Genomic DNA, 16371 nt, shown 5'->3' on the forward strand with positions numbered 1-16371 from the left:
AACTTTTCAAAGTCTTTGCAAAATCAATGATATCTTTTCGAAATGATAAGAAAACTGTTAAATATTGAAAATCTCATGAAATATTAAAAATATTAAAAATATTTCTCTTCATTCTTTGTAAGTTCATTAAAATTTAGAGGTGTGCGGTCGTTTATTCGAGTTTTTAATACAAATTTCGACACGCTTGGAACATTGGATTTTTCGAAATGGAAAACAATTTAACTGTACATTGAAGCGCCTTGGTTTCCTTGAATTATTACAATTTTTAAGTGAAAATAACTTATTTTTTGTTTGCTAGTTAAAAAATGGATCTAAAAGGAAAGTCGAATCTTCGAAATTCGACTTGTTCAAATATTCGAATAAATCGAATTTCAAAGATCGGACTTGGCTTTTGGAATTATTTTTTAACAAACAAACAAAAAATAAGTTATTTTCATTTTAAAATTGTAATAGCTCAGGGAAATCCAACCGGTTTGATGTACATTTCATTTCTTTCTATTTCGAAAAATCTAACTTTATTCTTATGAACACTTACGAAATATTTCCGAAATCTTGAATATCTTTCTCGTTTTTAAAGTCTTTGTGAAATAATTGATGTTTTTAAAGGGTTTGTGTAATCATGAATGTCTGTGAAATATTTTTGAAATCTTTACGAAATCTTCTGATGTCTCGGAAATGTTTAAATCTTTAAAGTCTTTGAAATCTTTTAAATATTTCAAGAGTTTGTAGAATTATTGAAGTCTTTGTGAAATATTTTTAAAATCTTTGATATTTTCTGATATCTTTGAAATGTTTTAAATCTTTTAAAATCCTTGAAATGTTTGACAACTTTCGGAATCTTCGAAATATTTGAAATCTTCTTATTATCTTTGACATATTTTAAATCATTTAGAATATTTTAAATCTTTGGAATGTTTGATGTCTTTTGGAATCTTTGTTAAATCGTTCAAATATTTAAATTTTTTTAAGGTCTTTGAGATCTTTTAAAATATGTTTTAGTATTTTAGAATCTCTGCAATATTTTCAAATTTGGAATTGTTAAAAAGCTTATGGAATTTAAGAAATCTGAATAAAGTCTTGACGTTTTTGAAATATTTTGAGGCCTTTAAAATTTTTGAAGGTTTTTTAAAATAATTGAAATTTATGAAATATTGAAATTCGTATGAAATATTTTGAAAGATTTTAAATCTTTGATTTTTTACAAATCTCTGAAGTCTTTATGAAATCTTTCTTTCAAAATCTTTCTTTGCAAAATATTTTTGAAGTCTTAGCGAACTCTTTGAAATCTTCTGATATTTTTGAAATGTTTAAAACCTTTTAGAATATTCTTAATTCTTAAAATCTTTTTAAATCTTTAAAATCTTTGTGAAATCTGTCAAATATTTCAAATGTTTTGAATTATTTAAGAATCTATTAAATATTTTGAAATCTGAAATATTTGAAATCTTTTGAAATATTTGTCAAGTCTTTTTCAACCTTTTCAAATATCAAATTTTTGAAGTAATTGTAAAATCATTTAAATCCTTTGTGAAATATTAGAAATACTTTAAAAATTTAAAATCTTTTTAAATATTAAAAATTTTTTAGCGTTTGTCAAATCATTGAAATCTTTGAGAAATTTAAAAAATATTTTAAATCTTGCAAATATCCGCAGTCTTTATAAAATAATTGAAATCTTTATGAAAGGTTTCAAATCTCTGTACAGTCTTTCAAACATATGCAGTTTTTGTGTAATTAATTAAGCCTTAAAAATATTTCAAATGACTGCAAACTTTGAAGTCTTTTTAAAATTATTCAAATTTTTGAAATCTTCTGATATATTGTGAAATCGTTCAGATTTTTAAACTCTTTGAAAAATCATTGAAATATTTTTGAAATCTTCGGAATATTTAAAATCTTTCAAATTGTTTAAGTCTTAGTAAAATCTTGAAAATCTTTGTGAAATCTTGGAAATATTTTAAATCATGAAATTTTATAAATTTTCTGAATCTCTGTAAAATCTGTGAAATCTCTGTAGTCTTTGTGAAATTATTGAATTTTTTAAACCTCCTGAAATTAATTAACGTATAAAAATCTGTGTCACCTTCATGGTAGAAAACTATTCCACAAAAACTGATTTTTTAACCATTTTTAAGTGGTTAGAATACATCCATAATTATTAATTCGTTTAATAAACATTTTTTAGAATTTTTAAAATATGATAAATCCTGATATGGCCTATGAAATTCTTTCAAGTTTTCCGAAATTATTTCCTGTGAATCTCTGGAAAATTTATTAGACTATTTTAAAATACCCCCAAAATATTTCAAATGCTTTGCAATTTTTTAAAGCTTTTGCAATTTTCTTGGTAGGTAGCTTGAAGCTAACTTAAAGGTAGCTCAAAATCTTTTAGAAATCTCCCAAAAAATATTTGAGGTTCTATGAAATGCTTTGAAATCCTGGAATATGGTTTTAAATACTTTACCGAAAGCCTTTCAAATCGATTAAAATATCTAAATTTTCAAGAAATATAACAAAATCCCGTGAACTTTGTTGAAAATGCTTAAAAATTCTTTGAAATATTATGAAATCGTATGAAATCCATTGGAATCTTTTGAAATATCTTAGGGTTAGCCCAATAAACTTAAGAAATGTTAAATGAATTTGCAGGTAGTAGAAATTCCAAAAATTGTAAAAAAAAATTGTTTCCATATGAATATTCTTATTCTTGCAGGATGATGAAAATAAAATCAAAGTAAATTTATTCCGATATGAATTTTATAACGTCATTACAATTTTTTATTGTAAAATTACTCAAGATTAAAGATATATACTCTAATTCTGGACACATAAATTTCCTATGAAGATGGTTTGTTAAAAATATTACGTAACAGTATCGATATACCCCCCCCCCCCCCTCTAAAAAATGTATTTAGTTTATGGATGGCATCTAAAGAAAATTATAACTGCAGCTACAAATGGATAGTAAATTTATTCTAGTATAATAATTTATATAATTTAAAATACAATTTAGATTTTCGACAAGGGATCTAAACACCCTGTTGCTATTTCCAATTGTAAAAATTTCTCTAACGACTGCTCAGATTCTTTTGATCCAAAATAATTTACTCTTTTTGTTTCTACATTTACAAAACTTTAATTAGTTTTATTTTTTGTTATTTCCAACTTGTAATAAATTGAATTACCTTTTTTGTAATCTGTTCTAATTGAGTATTTTCTTGGTGTATCATGTAGTTTAATTTCTGCAGAATTATTAATTTGACATTTTCTCAAAGGCACTGGAATTTTTGAGCCTTAAGATGAAGAATGCATAAAATTTAATGCAGTGATTAATGAAAGATAATCTAATTTTTTATGCTTTTTTACCTGCAATTTCAAGTGCTTCCGATTTCGTTAAAGATGTAGCTTCTTCTTCTGAAGAAGAATTGCGTCTTGGAATTTTACTGTGCATCCGATTTATTGTTTTTTCACCAAAAGAACCTATTTTGTAATCAACACACGGTACAAATTTTTCAAATGACTTTTCTGAGCGTCTTGGACTGCTTGATAAAGATTTTGAAAAATATCTTTGGTCACTGGATCCTTGTCCAGTATCCTGTAAAATATTTACACCTTAAGTAACAAATTGATTGTAATTCAGGATGGCCGCTGGACCGGGAATTTTTTGAGACTAGAAAAATTCGGAAAATGATAGTGAATTTACTTTTGGCCCGGAAATCTTATACATTTGTAAATTACGACATGATGCAATTTGAAAATTCTTTTTATCTTTCATTTTTTTTTTGAGAAATTGTTTACAGAAAAAATAACTTTGATTCCAAATTTAAAAAAAATTTAAGTTCAATTGTTATCCCTTTGAAATATAATATTCAATTTACAATACGGGAATATACAATAGCTTACCTAAAAGATTTTCTATTTTCTTTTTCTATTTTGAAACTTACATTTTTGATTTAAATAGTTTTAAAATGCAGTTATGATGTCTTAAAGAGTCAAAAATTATAAGCGTTTCAAGTTGTCGGTTTTTAATAAAAAAAATTTTATTTGATCAACTGTAAAAATATAAATTTATTAATGCTTTTTTATTCTAAACTGTACTTTAAGCATTAAAAAGTACAGTAAAGATTTCACTATTTATTAAATATTGGTTTCGTCTAAAAGATTCTACTGTCAACTCATTGCATTTTATATTTAATAAAAAGAACATTTATTTAATATTTAGTCATTTACTGATTAATTCTTCAATTTATGGGATTGAGAATATTAACGTGATTCATATTTTTGAACTAAATCAAAACCTTTGAACCGTACAATTTATAAAAAATATTTCTTTTTTTATTTAGCTGTTCAACTGCATTGATTTACAATTGTTAAATTGAAATGTGTTATAGCTGAATTTTTATGTTTAAATTATTAGGCGATTCAATAAAAAAATGTATTTAAAAAAGGTTTAGATTTAAATTTTGAACATTTAAAATTCAAGAGTGCTTTATTTTAGAGTTCAGTTTTTATTACTTCAAATAAAAACCGGGATTTTTTTATTAGTCTAAAACGGCCACCTTCTAATTGAAAAAATCCAAATCGTGATTTCTAATGAATAAAAAATTACTTTTGACTCCGCTTCTTGAACTTCTTTATCATAGAGTTCTTTTTTTAATGATTGATTAGGACTTCTGTTTTTCGGTGAAAGATTTTGTATAGGCGATAAATCAAGATCGGGTAAACGTTCCACAAAATGTCCCGAGACACAAGAGGAATTTCTATGATGTGTTGGCTAATAAAAATATTTCTATTATCGTCAAGCTTCTGTATTATTCGATAAAATTGTAAGGTATAGCTTGGATCGTAAGACTTCTTCTACATAACCGATTTTTTTGTTGAATGCGACTTTTTGCGACTTATTTAAGTAAAACTTTTTCATTTACTTTTTCCCTCTTTTCTCAGAAATTCGCTATACTTAGTTTCAAATTCAGTTACAATGAAGCCTTTAAATTGAAATTCAAAACTAAAAAAACATTTACCATTTTAGTTTACAACGTTAAAAATTGAATGATTTCCCATTAAAGCTTCGTACTAAGAAACTTCTTAATTAATAGCATTTGTAATTGAACAGTTTCTAATTGCATGAATGCGTATTCAAAGCGAAAACGTTTAAAATTTATTAATTTTAAATTCAATTGCAGACTTTTCCCCTTTTTTAAAAGAATGCCCTTTTCCCCCTGTTTTCAAGAAAATTCTCATTTTTCCTTTTTTCTCGCCTTTTCACTTAATCTGAAATAAATTAATAAATTTAACTGCCTTATAAAAATTGGTCTGCTTGACATGCAAATTCTACGGTTATGAGTTCAACTATTTGTTTTTGAAATTTTTTCTCTTTTGATTGAAATTCCAAATCTTTGATTCTAAATGCAGCGGTTTAATGAAAAATTAATTTTTTGTGTTGAAAATTCAACTATTTGGTTAAAATTTCATAGTTCTTGGATGAAAACGATCTATTTGTTGTTAATTTAAATTTTCAAGCTGATAATAATTAAACTGTCTTCTACAAAGTTAATCTTTTTGCCTTAAAACCCAAGTATTTGGATGAACATTCAACTCTTATGGTGGAAGTATCATAATTCTTAGTTACAAAATTCATCTTTATTGGTGGAAAATAATCTTTTTTTGTTAAATAGTCAACTGTCCTTAAAAAAATTCGTTTGGTTTTTGGGTTAAAAATTTGTCTTTTCTGGTTGAAAATTAGACTATTTTGTTGAAAATGCAATATATTTCGACTTGAAATCTTAGTAATTTAAAGCATTCCTTATTGAATTCAATATTGTACCCATATTAAATATATTTAAAAGAATTCAATCTTCTATTTTCCTGAAAAATCATTCTTTTTATCCTGTTTCAGGAAAATTTTCGCTTCGAAGTCTGGATTACTAAGAAATGAATAGTTTTATATTTAAATAATAGAATCTAAAATTTTGTAAATTATAAACTTCTCTCTTTTTGAAATATTCGAATTTGGCAACCTGAAAAATTCAGGAAGAAATATTTTGTTCCAAGATTTGGAATCCTTCAAGCTAAATGACTATTGTTAAAAAACTGTTTTAAATTTAAAGTTTATTTTTAACGAAAAAATAATATTTAAAAATCAGTAAGAGTCATGTACTCTATATTCCTAAACAAATAAAGTTATTATTTCGGTTATTTAGTGTCTGATACTGTTTTTTCACATCTTTAAAATTTGGTTTAACCTTCTATTCAATCCGAGCCTTCTAAGGAAATTATTGATCATTCTCATGATTCATAATTACTATATCAGGTGATAGATGTGCACACACCGAGCACTGATAATGGCTCATTGTATCTTCAAATACACTTGAAATTACATCATCCACTTCAAAAACTGAACTCGACTCATGAACAGCAAACGTTAGATTATTATTAGTTTTATCAGCCATTTTCATTCTTTTCTTCTGATTTCCTTTAAGTTGGGATTTTGAATTTTCAGTAATGTATTCTGTACGAAGTTCTGTATTTAAAGAATCTTTACTAGTTACAACGTAAAGTGATGAAGAACATTTTACCAGTGGTTTTACGTCATTTTGCGAATTCTTCTCAAAAATCTTCCTCTGGAAAAATAATTTACGGAAATTTAAATTGTGTAAACTATAATAGAGTCACCATTTTGAAGGGTCATCTTTGTTTTATAATTTTAGCTAAGTTTCTGGTTCATTGCATGGTTAAGTGAAAATTATGCTTACAAAAAGGTGCCAAAGAAAGATAGTTTTTCTTGGTAAAGAAAAAAAAATGTAAAAAGAAATCTTCGCTGGAACCGATTTTAAATATTTCTATTTTTAATTTTAGACAATAAAAACTTCAAGCGAGAACAATTGTTTATTGGATAATTTATTAAATTAATATTTTTTAATCTCACTTCGTTTCACGAAAATCTATACTTTTTTATTTTAATAGATACAAATTGTTCTTAACAGCTTTAAACGAGAGACATATATATTTATGTAATTTAATAATGTTATCTGCTTATGATAAAAAGTTTTCAGTGTTACAAGACATGTGGACGTTAGCACATTCATACATTTTCTTTACTTAAAATAATTATATTGAGAACATGAAAAAAGGATTTGTATTGAAATTGATAAAAAAACGAAATCAGGCTTAAAATGAGGCTTAGATTAAAAAATAAATAAAACTGTATTTTTTCAAAAACAGCTTTTGGTCAATCTTCTTTCTACCAGAAAATGTGTATAAGACATCTATTCTATTTAACTATCTAAAAACAGCTTTCCGATACGAAGAGAGATAAGAAAAAAAGTCTGGAAAGAAAAATTTTTTCCGGGAGAAATTTCTACAATTCCTTCTTAACATTTTTTAATAATGCTTCATTTTTTGCAATATTTGAATGTTCGATTTCATTAGATTTAAGCAAACTGAGTGAGAAAAGAATAAATTTATAATGAAATTAAAAAGATAAAGTTTAAAAAGAAACGAAATGGGATTCAAAATTAGTAATGTGGGTTTTATATCAATTTTTTCGAAAAACAGTTTTTGTTTTTTTATTTTTTTTCATGACATGCTTCGTTTTCGAGAAAAACTGTAAATGTCTATTATTTGAGATTAAAAATTGATTTTTTTAAAAATGGCTCTGGCGAAAACTTTTCATTTCATATTATCGAAAAATAAGATATCCTAGATAGATACAAGATAGTGAGATATATTCTGGATTTCCGCATTTTGTATCGGATTCGAACTTTTTTTTGATAAAAACAAATTCTTCACTGAAGCTGTTTTTGAAAAAATTTATTTTTCAGTTTTTTCTCAGAAACGAAGAAAGCTGTGTTTTTAGTGTTAAAAAATGTAAATATTAGTTCATTTCCAACTTCTCTACTTGAAGTATTTTTTTTAAACAAGAAATAAGAAATTTATAATGTAATTAAAAAGCACAAAATGAAATGAGACTCAAAATTAGTAAGGGGGTCCTTTTATTTCAATTTTTTCAAAAACAATTTTGCTTTCCTGACCTTTTTCACATCCCGCTTTGTTTTCAAGAAAAACTTGAAATTTCGATTTTTTCAAACTAAAAGTTGAATTTTTATAGAACGGCTCAGGTAAAAATGTCGTTTTTTTATCTGAAAATAGTTATAAGATATCCTAGATAGAAAATAAAGAATAATTTTTATGGTGTTTGCATTTTTATCGGATCTTAACCTTTTTCCGCCTAAAACAAAATCTTCAAAGGAGCCATTTCTTAAGAGGTTCATTTTTAATCACTAAAAATCGAAATGTTCAGTTTTCAGTTTTTTTCAATTTTAATAGGGAAAAGTGGTTTTTTTACGTTTTTATACGAGAGAAAAAATGTAGAAAAGATAAATATTAGGATTCGGATTCTCTGATGATATAATTTTATTTTAATAAGCTGTCTTTAGTTTTTTTTTCATATCTTTTTTCGTTTTCAATAAAAAATTCTCTTTATGTGTATTTTAGCAGGTGAAAAAAGTGGTTCGTGTCCGTGCTAAGTTTATATAATGTTTTAGATGACGTCATCCTGAATTTCTACTTTACTGGCATCGTAAAGAATCTAGAAAGTTAGCACGGACCTTGCTCATCTAATCATTTTAACCAAATCTTGATTGAATAAATAATTTTTGTTACCATGGTACTGATCACTTTCCCTCGTATCCTAATCGAATCAGAATCATCTTCAGCCATGGACAAAGTCAGCGAATTTTGTGAAGGGGTTAATCTTAAACTAATATTTTCATTTCCATAATTTCTTTCATCTGATAAAATGTGCAAACAATTAATGAGAATGTTCATTACTCAAATTCAATCGCATAATATGCGGGGCTGCCACATTTTCACTTAAGTCACTTTTATTAACTTTTTTTCAAGTCTTCTTTCAAGTCACTTTTTATAGTAAAAAGTCACTATCGTCCTTTCTCGAGGAAATGCCACTTTGGTCCGTTTTTTCCATCTTATTTTAAATTTTATCTACAAAAAAATTTAACTATCTCTGTACGACATTTATAGTAATCTATTTATGCTATTCCATATCACATTTTACACTCTTTCCCCTATTCCTTTATGTGTCCCTTTTTAAAAAAGAATTCCTGTTTTTTCCCGTATTTTTAAGAAACTTTCGGAAAGTCTTGTTTTCTTTTTCTTAAATGCGACATTAATTTCTAAAAAAGTCAATAAGAAAATCAAATTATTTTTGATCTGAAAGTTTTTTTGTAAAAAATTTAGTTATTTTATTGAAAATTGAGGTATTTACTACAGCTTTAGAGAAACTCAGCGCCAGACTTTCAACTCATTTTTTGTTTTTTAAGAATGCACCTGTTTTGTTGACAATTAATAATATATTTTGGTTGTGGATTCATCTCTTTGATTGGGAAGTGAACTATATATTTCGAAAAAAAAATTTGGTTTGTCAAAAATAATTTGTTTAACAGAAAATCCCTTGTTTTCGTGAAAAATCAGCTTATCTGTCCTATTTGGAAAGCATTTTTGGCTGAGAATTATGCAATGCTAAAATTTAATTTATTTATTAAGCTTGTAATAAAAGTAATTAAAATTTGCCTGAACATTACTGGTGAAATTTATTGTAGCAATTGTGACCTTGATTTTCAATCCGAATTCGGCAATAGAATTTCATCTGATTTACTTAAGGGCATGTGATACTTAGAAAATTGTCGATTTTACCAGTTTTAGATTCCCCCGGCTTTTTCTCTAGAATAATAAATATTTTGTCTTAAAAATTTGGGAAATGACAGGGAACATGCTAACGGACGTCCCTACAAACTTTTTTGTAGGTGAACTAAAAAATGTTTTAATTTAGCAAAATGCGATTAATTTGCATAGCGCTTAGGAAATAGTATCGATTTTTTCAGTGTTAGATTCCCTCGGCCTTTTTCCTAGGATAAGAAATATTTTGCCTTCAAAATCCGGAAAATGATAGCGATCATGCTAACGGACGTCCCCACACACCTTTTTTTGTGTTTTTTTTTTTTTATCAAAACGTTTTTAATATTGCGAACAACGTGCGTGTATATTTCGAGGTTATGTGTGTTACAATTCACCCGAGCGTTGCTTCAAAACTACACAATATTTTTGGCCGAAAACTTTGGACTTACAGATAAACATAGTAACTAATCTCCCGGAACTAACCTTGTTTTCAGGCAATCAAAAAAGTTCATTTCATAAATAATTTCCAGATTATCGAAAAGGCAAAGATGGAAAACGACGTAACCTCAAAATAATGCATATGCATAAAATTTTTATTTAGCACAATAAATTTTTTTGTTATCATCCTTCAAAAAAGAGTCCGGGGACGTTCGTTATGATATTTTATAGCATCTCCCAATTCAGTTTTTAAAAATTTTCATTTTTGTGGAAAAAAGCCGGGGAAACTTTAAGTATCACATGCACTTAATGCAAACTGATAAATTACATGTGTAATGAAATCAAAAGTTTTAAGTAAATAAGTTTTTGTTTTGATATTACAGAACTGTTTAGTAGGGTGGAACAAAACAAAAATTCATAAATTGAGAACGCCTTTAGGACTGAGAAATTCAGATTGTTAAAAAAGTCATTTTGAACGATCTGATTTTCTGAATTTTTTTCAAAGTACATTTTAAACATAAGAAAGTTGTTCATGCTGAAAAAAACAATTACAGTGAAACCCTTTAATAGCCCTCCCTACTATAGCCCTCCCTACTATAGCCCTTCCGAGAATTAAAGCCGCGCTGCAGGTAGGTGTAACAGGAGCTGCGCGGGGTGCGAGAGGTGCGCGGGGCCTGCGGTTGTCAACCAGGCGAGCACTCATGAATGAAAAAACCAAAGCTGAGCTGGTTATAATAAGTTAGTTCCCACCCACCGACAGCCCCAAAATCGGCGCTATAGAAGAGTTTCACTGTATTTATGATTTTTTAGAGCTTCTAGATTTTTTTTTCATTTTCAGGTCTCCATAGAAAGCTAAACTTCACCTATATAAATTCAAATAAAAAATCTAAAAAAATGGTAAAAAATAGGCTTAATATGCAGATTAAGAAACAAAAATAACATTTACGAGATATTAATTGATTCATTTGTAATTGTAACCCAAAAGGACAGTGCTAATGTGTTTTGAACTGATAAGATTTGTAATTTTTTTCAATCCACCCTACCGTTTAGCTGAAATTAGTGACTTTTTCAAACTTTTCAGTACGCTGGTCTGTGGCAGCCCTGGCAGTATGTTATCTTCATCATCATCCTGCTTAGTCGACATATTCTGTTTATGGCTAGTTATTATATAAATTTAATGAAACTATATAAACATTCAATTAGCGAACCGTCTTTTGCTTTTACGGTTTCCCATGTTTCGCTCGTTCGAATCGTGGGTTTTACGATGGCTGTTAAAGAGGTCCCCAAGGTAAAATCTTCTTTTAGTTCAGCACTCTCATTATTATTCTCGTGAAAAGCCGGAGACATCTCATTGGAATTTTCATTTCTCCACCATTGAAATTCCATAACGTACTTCTTCACCACTTCAAGCGATTGTAATTTTTTTATTATCTTATAAGCTGCAAAACTAAGAGGGATTGTATTACTGACACAATTTGCGAAACAAGTTCAAGATCAGTGATGAAAAATAACAAGTTCCTTTTAAGCAGTAAATTTTTTTGGTAAGGGTAGTGGTAACAGTGCCTATACAAATCTTTACGTTTTTAGTTCCTTTTGGATTGTAGTTTACAAGTATTTTGTACGACAATCAACACATTTTATTATTTTATTAACATTTTTTTTTATTTTCGCCAAATCAATGAACGAAAAAGTCTCAATGTTAAGCTAGTGTGGCCGAAAAGCTTTTCACATTTCCTGATCTTGTAACATTTTTACAGAGAAACCTTATTTATGAACGGAATAAAACAGTTTTAGATTGATATTTTTTAATTTCAATTTTATTTATTTCAACCAAAAAAAGGGAGTTTTCTACTAAATTTTTATCAAAACAATTAAATTTTATACAAAATGGTAAAAATTGTATCCAATTTGTGGAGGTTTTAACCTACAACCAAAAACTGTTGCATTTTCAACAAAATGATTTAACTCTTTAGAGGGCAGTTGAATTGAAAAACTTGAATTGAAAATTTCAACGAAATTTTTGACTTTTCAAACAATAATTAAATTTTGGACAAAATAGTTGACTTTTTTAGCCAAATACTGAATGTTTCTACCTACAAAGATGAATTTTCAACTAACTAGTAGAATTTTGAAACAAAAAAGATTGAGCAAGATTGAAAGATTAAAAGATTAAAAAATTAATTTTTAGCCAAATGTTTACAACTAAATAGTTGAACTTTAAAAGAAAAAAAAACAATTTATCAACAAAATATTAAAATTTTTAACTAAATAGTTGAACTTTTAGCCTGCGAAGATGAATATTCAACCAAATGTAAAAATTTTTAATAAAAAAAAAATAGATTAAACTTCAACCAAAATTATTTACATTTTCAACCCATTAGTTCAATTTTCAAAGCAAAGGGTGAATTTTTTATCAGAAAATTATATTTTCAACAAAAATTTCAATTCTCAACAAAAAATCTAACGGTTCATATTTATAAAAAATAATAATTTTTAACAAACTAGTTAAATTTTTAACCAAATAGTTGAATTATTAATCTAAAACTAAAAAAACTAACAGAGATTAAATTTTCAACTGAAAAATGTGAATTTTTAACCAAAAATGTAACAAAAACTTATCTAAATGATAGAACTTTCAAGCCAAAATACAAATTTTCCGAAAGTTTTGGCATTTTTAATTTAAAAAGAAGAATTCTCTACAAAAGAATTAATTTTTGACCAAACAGTTGCATCTTTAACCAAAAAATGGAAAAGTTCAGTTTTCAGTTTGAAAAATTAATTTAAAACAAAAAAAATGTTTTTTAACATAATAGTTAAATTTTCAACTAAAGCAATGTACTTTCAAACAAACAAAAAATAATTTTTCAACCAAGTTATTCCGTTTTTACCCAAGCAGTTAATACTTCAATTGAAAAAGATAAATTTTCAAGAAAATATTATTTAAATTAAAATTATGAATCCTTAGGTAGAATAGGTTAATTTTTCAGTCAAAAAATTGATTTTCACTAAAAAAAACTTCCAAACGTATAGGTGAATTTTTAACTGAAATGATAAATCTATAACCAAAATAATTAATTTCTACCAGAATGTTTCAAACTTCAAACAAGTAGTTCAATTTTCAACAAAAGGAGATAATTTTTTAACTAAACAGCTGCTTTTTTTTTAAAGAGATCAAATATATACTAAAACAAATGAATTTTTAAATGAAAAAACGAATTCTCAACGAAATAGTTAAATTTTCAACCCAAAAAGACCACTTTTCCACAAAATGGTTGAATTTTGTACTAAAACGAATGTCTTTAACAAAATTATTAAATTTTAGACTAAATGATAAAAACTATAACTACAAATAAATTCGTCAAAAGGAAACAACTGTTACAAAATACTAATACGAAGCAAATAAATTACTCAGCATAATATTTTTTAGGATGAGAGCAAAGGTTGCTTTAAACAATTCTCTAAATCGTCCCCGCACCAATTTGTTATTTTACTTTCCCATTAATATTCACAGAACAGAGTCTTAATATTGTAACATTTTTAACATACAATCTTTTGTAAGCGAAAAAGACAATTTCAAATAAAAATTGAAATATTTCACAATTATCATCTTCAAAATTGATATAAAGTCCTCTTATAGAAATTGATTGATTTTTGCAAGATTTTTTTTCCAAAACCACAGAATGTTTCGTAATTTTTACGATTTCTCTGACCTATGCTCACCATGACTGAATGCTTTTCTAAATTTTGCATATTTTTATTGTTCAAAAAGTCATTAAATTTCTTTATAAAAACTAAGCATACCTATTACTTATTTCTTAGGGCGTAAAAAATGTTTTGATAAAAAATGTCGCTTTTAAAATATGAAATTCTGATTGTAAATAATTCTTTAATAAGGAAAATTAATTCTCTTCGTAATATTTTGCTGCCACAATATAATTTTTAAACTTTTTCAAACTTTCAAAGAAAAGCAAAAATTAATTTATGGACAAAAACTTCGAATATAGTTAATTACCGGTACATACAATAAGATTTCCGGGAACATAAAAAATGAATTTTGTTTTGTTTTAAAAGATTAATTTTTAATTTTTGAAGATTTCAAAACGTCTAAAAAGAATTTAAAATATTTTAAGATATTTTTAAAAATTTAGAAAGATTTCAAAAGATTTAGGAAATTTGTCGATTATTTGAAAAGATACTTAAAATGTTATAAGCTTTAAAAAGATTATAGAATAATTTAGACCTTGAGAAAAGTTATTCAAAAGCCATCTGGAAGATTCTAAGGCGATTAAAAAAAATTTTCTGAATTAAAAAAGAAATCGAAGTATTTGAAAACATATTTAGAAAATGTTGAAGTTTTTTAAAGTTTCAAAAACTATTTAATTCTTGAGAAGATATCAACAAATCAAAACAAAATGTCGAATTTCGAAAGGTTTTAAGAGAATACAAAAATTTTCTTCAGATTCCTAGGAACATTTTAAATAGTTTTTAAATTTTAATATATAAAAAATCTCTTTAATATTTTCTAAATTCTGTCTTATCTTTATTTCGTCTCAAATTTTAGTTTTACTCTCGATTTGAGATGATGCCAGTATATCGAAAACACTAAAGTAACTAAAAAAGTAACGATATGAACATTTTTTGCAAAAGCCGCTTATAAAAAATTATATTTTTTAACGGTAACGATAACGAACACTAATATCTTTGAAAAAGTAACTTAACCATCACTGTTTAAGATATATATGTTATACTTCACAATTCTTACAAGGCACCCAGGCTCATGATAATTACTATAGTCAGAAATCGATAATTCTTCTGAGTAGGAAATCGATAATCAATCTTGAAATTGATTGAATTCAAGATATTCAAGTACCATCGCTTAATCCAGTTGTTTAAATATTTGTACCAGGTTTCTTTTTGTTCTCCGTAAATTAAAAACATCCATTCTCGATTTAAAAATTCGTAGGCTACTTGCAAGCAGGTGAGGGTATACATTTTGAATAGAACTGAAAAAAGTATTGAGTTTTCAGTTATTTAGAAAATATTTTTCAAAGTGAAAATTTATTTCTGAAAATCGATAACTTCGATATCAACCGAAGTTTCATCGACTGAGTCGAGCTAGTCTCTGACGAAGAGGAGAGATGGTGCAACGAGTATCGATTTGGGGTGGATCAAATATAAAGAGAATGATGATCAAAGTTAGACGAAATTGATAATTTTACAAAATAATCATTAAAGAAATTATGCATTATTTTTCGGTTATTTGGTCTTTAATTTTATAAAAAAAAAAAACAGATTACAAAATAGAGAAAAATGACAGTTTTAACCTACACCGATGTTAGGTAATTTTTCAAAGGAAGGGTATTAAGGAACTAATCTTTTTATTTCAGCACCATTGAAAAGAAAATATAATCGTGTGTTATTTCTTTTCTTCTCTCAAAAGAAAATGATATCGATTTATCATACTTTATTGTCTTCCAGAAAAATGTATTCAAGGAAGGACAATAGAAGTACTTACGTCTTCGTTTTTGTGCTTTTGTGTGTAGAACTAGTGTGATTCAAGCAACCAAGGGTCTTCAATATTTTTGCGAAGTACTGACAACATCGACCACTTTATCAGAATGTTGATTTGTGATAAGAGAAAAAACGTTAAAAAATAATGGGTTTGACAGGCTAAAACAAAAGAGGGATCTGAGCAAGAATAAAAAAAAGGGTAAAGCTAAAGAGTAATTTATAATTTTCTGAATAGAAAGAGAAATGAATGAAAAAAATGAAAATAATTGTTACAACTTAAAAAGACTGTAATTTACCATTAAATTCTTCTTTCTAAGTTCCTATAAATTTCTATCCCTTTCCCAGGGTATTATTAATTTCTATCAAGGCTTGAGGTTGTAAAAACACAAGTGTATAGGCGCTGAGTACCTTTAAAAAGGTAATTTACATAAAAATCTTTTTATTTTGTTAACGGCAGATTATGTTTTGTTTTTAATTATTATCACTTATATATTATTAATAATACTATCTGGTATTAAAAAAAAACTATGAAAAATAATCAAATTTACACATCAAAAATCTGTAAATTCTCTTGATTTACTTCAAATCGCTTAAAATCTATTCCTTACCATATAAATATTTATAAAATAATAAAAACTATTTGAAATGTGCTAAAATAAGTAGGCATCCGTCGAAGAAGCTTTCCACTCCTTTTTAATTCTTTCTAGATCTTTTAAATAGTTATAAATC

General features: G+C 26.5%; 1 protein-coding gene across 4 annotated transcripts; it reads right to left on the bottom strand.

The window, feature by feature from the left end:
• Positions 1 to 2979: 2979 nt before the first annotated feature.
• On the bottom strand, positions 2980 to 15797 carry LOC117169304. 4 transcript variants are annotated; one of them, XM_033355612.1, is made up of 9 exons: positions 15647 to 15797; positions 14894 to 15134; positions 11340 to 11578; positions 8662 to 8789; positions 6330 to 6620; positions 4610 to 4774; positions 3367 to 3595; positions 3186 to 3293; positions 2980 to 3119 (listed from the first exon to the last, which is right to left on the bottom strand). In XM_033355612.1, exons 2-9 carry the CDS (start codon positions 15121 to 15123, stop codon positions 3010 to 3012), a joined length of 1500 nt encoding a protein of 499 aa, XP_033211503.1. In that variant the 5' UTR covers positions 15124 to 15134; positions 15647 to 15797; the 3' UTR covers positions 2980 to 3009. The 4 variants fall into 4 exon arrangements, with proteins under 4 accessions (XP_033211503.1, XP_033211502.1, XP_033211506.1 ...); XM_033355611.1 differs by having other exon boundaries at positions 6303 to 6620; XM_033355615.1 differs by lacking the exon at positions 4610 to 4774.
• Between the last annotated feature and the right edge of the window lie 574 nt (positions 15798 to 16371).

This window comes from Belonocnema kinseyi, chromosome 3 (genome assembly GCF_010883055.1).
Source record: "Belonocnema kinseyi isolate 2016_QV_RU_SX_M_011 chromosome 3, B_treatae_v1, whole genome shotgun sequence".
Classification (NCBI taxonomy): Eukaryota; Metazoa; Arthropoda; class Insecta; order Hymenoptera; family Cynipidae; genus Belonocnema; species Belonocnema kinseyi.